Source organism: Lolium rigidum, chromosome 3 (assembly GCF_022539505.1).
Source record: "Lolium rigidum isolate FL_2022 chromosome 3, APGP_CSIRO_Lrig_0.1, whole genome shotgun sequence".
Lineage (NCBI taxonomy): Eukaryota > Viridiplantae > Streptophyta > Magnoliopsida > Poales > Poaceae > Lolium > Lolium rigidum.
In genome coordinates this window covers 24,466,705-24,473,683 of record NC_061510.1, presented here as the reverse complement: position 1 = coordinate 24,473,683, position 6,979 = coordinate 24,466,705, and the positions used below count along the sequence as shown (strand labels likewise).

Here is a 6,979-nt window from a genome sequence, read left to right as displayed (position 1 = left end):
TATTTTGCTTTGAATTATGTTAGTATGATTTGTCCATAGGCAATGCTTAAACCATATGTATGCTTCAAGGTTGCAAGAAAAAGCAAATGATGAAGATTAAGTGACAAGTATGTCCTGAAGAATATCATGTGCATCTTCAAGCAATCAACATAACAAAGAAAAGAAGAAATGGTGTCAAGTTTAAGATGAGCCATCTCGGAAGATCATGAGTTTCAACCTCGTAATCCACATGATGATCATGGGTACATGAATATATGCCGAATAAGAATCTCACTCATAGTGATCGGCATAGCCCGCGCGATGAATCGCCCGAGAAATGCCTGTGGCGTAAACCACCTCGGGGGAGGCCGCGCCACGATCCAGCCCGAGGCCGACGTGCAACTAGAACCCCCACCGGCGGAGATGATCCCCTTTCAGCAGGGAGCATCGCCTCACCCGCCATGTCCGCCACCGCATGCTTGAACGCAGAGGAGGAGGATCCAACCCAGCCGCTCCGACCTGTAACCAGCAAAACCGTTAGAACGCGTACATGTTGTGGACGGCCTCCCAAAAACGCGACGCTGGCGTTGGGAACCCGATATTCGTCTAGAAATCATGCGTGAGCACTTCGTCATTCTTGTGACCACACCTTGCGACCGTCGACCATCCATAGTTCGTCGAAGCCTCATAAAGAACATCCAGAGCGGAACCTTGGAAGCAGAAGACTCGTCGAAGGATCCATTCGTGGGATGCGCATTTTGCCAGGACCTTATGGTTCCCTTGCCCTATCTCCCACCGTCCATTTCCTTAAGATTAGTAACTCATTTTTTGCAAAAAAGACCCTAAGTTTTACCAGATTAATATCTAGCAGTCCTTGTTGTTTATAAAGTTCTTTACAAATTCCAATATCTATCCATTGTTGTCTTCTCAAGTTCTTCCAAATTTCAACATGTATATCTAACAGTCAACAATGGATCCACAAAATGCAGTGTGTATCCATAGGTCCCTGTACAAGTAACACTTTTCCACAACAAGAAATCCATAGAAAATCATAAGAAACCATTGAATACGTTTATTAATACAAGATCCACACAGATCTCCGTATAGATCTTGAGAGATCTTAGTAAGAAAATGAATTTGACATAAATATCCAATACAGTGAAAAAAGTATCCATAAAAAATTCAGAAGATCCATTCGAAAACAGCATTGGATCCATTTATTCATACAAGATCCACACAAGAACCTAACAAAAAAAACGGAACCCTAAAAAAACTGGATCTCTGTGGATCTCGCCGAAGAGAGCCTCTGGAGCTCGTCCGCGTCCGGCCACGGCGGCGGCCTTCTTCGGCCAGAGAAGGCTGCAGGGAGGATGGCGGCGGCGCCGTGCCGCCCGGCGACGAGGAGGCAGCCCTCTCCCACGTCCAGCAGGCAGCCCACGCGTAGCACCCGCACGAAGACGCCCGGCTCCTCCCCGCCGGAACTCGCGGCGGAGGTCGGTGAGCAATTCAAATCTAAAAATGATTCATATATCTCAGAAAGTTGCACTTCCTTCTTGGTGAGGGAAGAACGGGAAAACGAAATTTAAGGTCGAGGTGTGAGATACTCCGTGTACGGGTTTGTCAAAGTTTAAGGTCAAGACACCGTGTTTTCACTTCATTTTCCCTGCAACCTCTCTCCCAACTAGACTCATTTCTTTTCTGCATTTTCCTCTTCGCTCCCACAGCTATATAAACAGAACTAGACTCTACTCTCCGAATCATCACTCCCGCCACAATCTCCTCTATAGTGCTGTCTTCCGCAATCCTGCTCCTCTACTAGCAATCTAGTGCGCATAGCCAGTTCACCTAGCTCCACCACTTCCTCACCACCACCATCACTCCAAGCCGAATTCTCAAGTCATGGACCAGCTCCAGAAGCGCCCGGCCAACTACGTGCCGCTCAGCCCCATCACCTTCCTGCCCCGCGCCAATGCCGTCTACGGCGACCGCACATCCGTCGTCTACAACCGCGTGAAGTTCACCTGGCGCCAGATGCACGAACGCTGCCGCCGCCTCGCCTCCTCCCTCGTCCGCACCCTCGGCCTCCGGAGGAACGACGTCGTCTCCGTCCTCGCCCCCAACGTCCCCGCCATGTACGAGATGCACTTCGCCGTCCCCATGGCCGGCGCCGTCCTCAACACCGTCAACACCCGCCTCGACGCCAAGGCCGTCGCCGCCATCCTCCGCCACGCCGAGGCCAAGCTCTTCTTCGTAGACTGGGAGTACGTGCGCCTCGCCAGCGACGCGCTCCAGATCATCGCCGACTCCGGCGCGCCCGTCCCGCTCGTCGCCGTCATCGATGACCTCGACCGCCCCACCGGGGTCCGCCTCGGGGAGCTCGAGTACGAGGCTCTCGTCGCGCACGGCGACCCCACGGTGGAGCTTCCACAACTCCAAGACGAGTGGGACGCCGTCACGCTCAACTACACCTCCGGCACCACGTCGGCCCCCAAGGGCGTCGTGTACAGCCACCGGGGCGCCTACCTCAGCACCACCAGCCTGCTCATGGCCTGGGAGATGGGCGCCGAGCCCGTCTACCTCTGGACGCTTCCCATGTTCCACTGCAACGGCTGGACATTCACCTGGGGCGTCGCCGCGCGAGGCGGCGTCAACGTCTGCATCCGCGAGAACCGCCCCTCCGAGGTCTACCGCGCCATCGCCCGCCACAACGTCACCCACATGTGCTGCGCGCCCGTCGTCTTCAACATCCTGCTAGAGGGCGGCGGCGACACCGCGCGGCTCGGCGCGCCGGTGCACGTCCTCACCGGCGGAGCCCCGCCGCCGGCCGCGCTGCTGGAGCGCGTCGAGCGCATCGGGTTCCACATCACCCACGCCTACGGCCTCACGGAGGCAACCGGGCCCGCGCTCGCCTGCGAGTGGCGCGCGCAGTGGGACAAGCTCCCGCTCTCGGACCGCGCGCGCCTCAAGGCCCGCCAGGGCGTCAGCGTTCTCTCCCTCGCCGACGCCGACGTCGTCACCGACGACGACAAGATGGCCAGGGTGCCGCACGACGGGAAGTCCCTCGGCGAGATCGTGCTCCGCGGCAGCAGCGTCATGAAGGGCTACCTCAACAACCCGGAGGCCAACGAGGCGGCGTTCCGGGGCGGCTGGTTCATGACGGGCGACGTGGGCGTGGTGCACCCGGACGGGTACATCGAGATCAAGGACAGGTCCAAGGACGTCATCATCTCCGGCGGCGAGAACATCTGCAGCAAGGAGGTGGAGGAGGTCCTCTTCCGCCACCCGGACGTCGCCGACGCGGCGGTCGTCGCCATGCCGCACCCGCACTGGGGCGAGACGCCCTGCGCCTTCGTCGTCGCCAGGAACAAGGCGGCCGGGGTTTGCGAGGACGACGTCATGGCCTTCTGCCGCAAACACATGGCGCACTTCATGGTGCCCAAGAAGGTGGTGGTCTACGACGTGCTCCCGAGGAACGCGCTCGGCAAGGTCGAGAAGGTCAAGTTGCGGGACGAGGCACGGAAGCTGGCGCCGCCGGCGCAGAAGACGAAGGCGACCAAGGCCACCAAGACGACGGTCGGCGGTGGCCGCCGGGGCGAGCAGCCGGTAGCGCATGTCATGGCCATGTCAAGGCTATAGGGCTCGTGATCAGGTAATCAAATGGTCCACGCGTTGGCAAAAAGTAGGAAATTGGCATCATGCATATGGGCGCCAACTTTGCAGAAATAAGCAAGAGTGCGTTTAAAATACCTTTAATTTTTTTATTTTTAGAACGAACGAGGTCAGTATTAGTGGCGCCAAATTGTTCTTTACCCTTCTTTCTCTTCTGTTTTCGATAATTTGGAACTTCTAGACGAACTTATACATGTGCAAATTGGTTCCAAATTTGTAATCTGGAACTTATATGTGTGTACATTGTAAATACTATCTTGTGTGCAAGGAAATTATTTCTGTCGAAATCTTCTAGTATCATGAACTGATATGTGGTGTTCCCCTCTTGAATCAAGAAGCTGGCAATCTTCAGCTGTACGCACACTCACACTTAGATCATCATTAAACTTAGATCATCATTAAGCCGTTGATTTTGGCTTGTGAACATGATCGACGATAGCCCATAGGTCTTATTAAAAGGGAATCAACTACTCCTACTGAACACCATTATCTTAATTGGCCGTGTTGATGGTGATTTCCTTGTCATGTTGACAATGGCCATCCTTTTTCTCTTACTGTGTTACACTGAGATGCAGAGGAGATGAGAATATTCGTTGAGTAAGGACAGAGGTGTGCGCTGGAGCAACTTTGATATATTGTATCATCGCCATGATAGTGGTTCTCGTGTTTCTCATGTAAAAGCTTGTTGCCCCGTTGTACGAGCTTAATTTGTTTGCTTGCGAAACCAACTTTTTATTGGGTAAGTCTTGTGAAATTTCAAAAAAGTATGAAAAAAGGACAAGGTCTGTATATCTTTTACCGTCTTGTGACATTATAACAAAATATAGGGAGAATCTAGGAGGCCCTCAGGTGTTTTCCAATTCGTCAAAACTAGATTTTTCTTTCAGTCAACAAGATGATACATGTATTTTGATCGTTTACTATTTAATAAAGAATCAAACTTATATATGTAATTTACACTGTATATACAATTAAATTCTTGTAAGTTGTAATTATATTGTTACTAAGTTGATGGTTTACTAATGTACATGCAAGTGCTAATTCAAATAAATACTACTAGTCTAAATGTGTTGTAATTTGCCCTAAAATAAGGATTTTCACAACAAAGAAAGTGGTACAGTAAATCTACCGTCAGGGCTGGCCGGACGGTCCTAGGATTTTTTGTGCCCATGACGAAATTAAAACTCAAGGCCATTAATATATAGACATCACAACGTGAGTAAAATAGGCTTTCAATAATACTTAAATGCATCCAACAGAGTAGCACAAATTGGTTGGTTTTCTCGCAACCCCGCTGTCCTTGGCCAATCCATTGCAGATGTTGCGCAGCCTATGGTTATCGCCGCTCCTGGCCAATCCGTCTCTGCCGAGTCTGGCGTATCCATGGAGTTGGAATAGGTCGACCATGTCTCCACGCAAGCTCTTTCCATCGTAGGAGCATCGGAACAGGCGGTGGCATCATCGTTCCCTTCCCATCCCGAGGACGCAATGGTGGCTTTAATACGTACAAGGTATTGTTTGCCCTTTTTCTTAATGTGAATGAGGTTTGGATATATGCTTGTGTGTTTACATAATTTCATTTGAAATTCGTAGTCTCGTGAAGAAATGCAGAAAAATTGAGCTCGAGTGGACCGAGGATGAGTAGAATGCATTGTATTTCGGATGGAATGCTTAAGTTCTTCTTGAAGAGGCATTGTACTTTTAGAGTGGAAAGCAATTGTTTGATGGATTTTGGCAACAAAATCATGAGCGTTTTAACAATTTCAATCCAAGTAGAGAAGCTAGATCACTAGCATCACCTTTAATTAGGTGGCATGTTCTTTTTATGCATACTAGTGTCGGCTAGGTTTGATCAAGTGAAGAAGGTAGAGCACCATGATCTATGTAATCTATTATGCAGATGGACAAAAATTTAGATCGCCCATATCAGGTGAGATTAATTATTTTGAAGACAGTGTAATGTGGAAGTGGTCGAAAGATGTAGTATTGGCATTATGAGACTAACCGCTCTGATATCATGTAAAAGTTGTAAAATCCTAATTTATGTTGTTGTGTTAAGATTCTCAAGGAGTTCATATAAAGATACAGGAGGAAGAGACTTATAGTACAGGATAATCGAGAGTCAATCTAACTCATCCGGTATACTATGCTAACAGACCACTCACCTGTCACCATGGACGGATCCACCATGGGTCATGCGGGTGCATATGAACACCCAAATTTTTCTCAAAAAATTGCTTATACATAATGTATATTGTTCATGTATCCTAATGGTATTTTAAAGTACGACTAGTTCACATTTTCTATTCTAGATTGGGACCAAATTATGAAAAAAAATTTGCATGGTAATACGATTCTCATTGATAAATAAAAGACGAGATACAAAGTACGTATACACCGATCTTACAGATCTGGAAAGATAGAATAAACCTATGTGACAAACCAACGCCTATCCATCTTCTTTGGCACCACCGTAGCAGCCACCATCGCTGATCATAAACCTATGGGATAAACCTATAGGAAAAAATGGGCAGATCACCTCTTCACCTGAGCTCGACGCGGCTCCATCGCTGATCATCAGCTTTTCGGACCTCCAATGTAGTTTGCCATAGGACAAACCATTGCCGTTGAAAGAATCAGACCAGGGCAGCATGTCCCTGGACACGCCATCGAACTTCAGCACTGGCACCCACGCACGACGATGTCGGAGTAGGGAACCAGAACCATCAGCCTTCAACCACGAACCCACCACAAGGTGCACCATCTTCTAGATGTCACCGGCAGACCACCGTCTGCACGTACTCCTAGACGAATCCTCTCTGCTCCACCTTGGCGTCGGAGACAACGCCGCAGCAACGGGGACAGAGCAGGAGGAAAAAACCATCTGATGGAGTCGTCGCCGCCGCCTCGCCGACACCATCCATGAACCCTAAAGCCACCGATCTGAAAGATCGGCAAGCACACAGTGCCACCAACTCTGAGACGCCGCCATGAAGGACAGCGTCGGTGTGGGAGAAGAGTTGAGGCAGATTTATTTGCCCGGGCGCCGCTCCCACCACCCCAACGGCGCGCCATGCCAGAGAACTCATAGCCCTAAGTACCATGCAAAAAACGGGGTCCCTCTCACTCCTACCGCCGAAGCGGCAAGCGGAAGGAGAGTGGCCCAACGCAGATGCCGGAGATTGGAGCAGGAAATTTTTCCGCCGCCGCCGCCAGGGAGAGACGCGACCAAATTATGAATTAGCAAATACTCCCCATCCACAAGTATACTTTTAACTTTTTTTCTAAGTCAATCCTACTAAAATTTGATAGACTTTATAGGAAAATATAA

At 50.0% G+C, this 6,979-nt stretch overlaps 1 protein-coding gene across 1 annotated transcript; it reads left to right on the top strand.

The window, feature by feature from the left end:
• The first annotated feature begins 1,868 nt into the window (after positions 1-1,868).
• On the top strand, positions 1,869-3,615 carry LOC124695153 (trans-cinnamate:CoA ligase, peroxisomal-like). The gene has a single exon (XM_047228040.1). The coding sequence runs from the start codon at positions 1,879-1,881 to the stop codon at positions 3,613-3,615; it is 1,737 nt and encodes a 578-aa protein (XP_047083996.1). The 5' UTR covers positions 1,869-1,878.
• Positions 3,616-6,979: the final 3,364 nt, after the last annotated feature.

What these genes read in the sequence shown, in the direction of transcription:
- LOC124695153 (XM_047228040.1), top strand. Translation starts at nt 1,879, where the DNA reads ATGGACCAGCTCCAGAAGCGCCCGGCCAACTACGTGCCGCTCAGCCCC.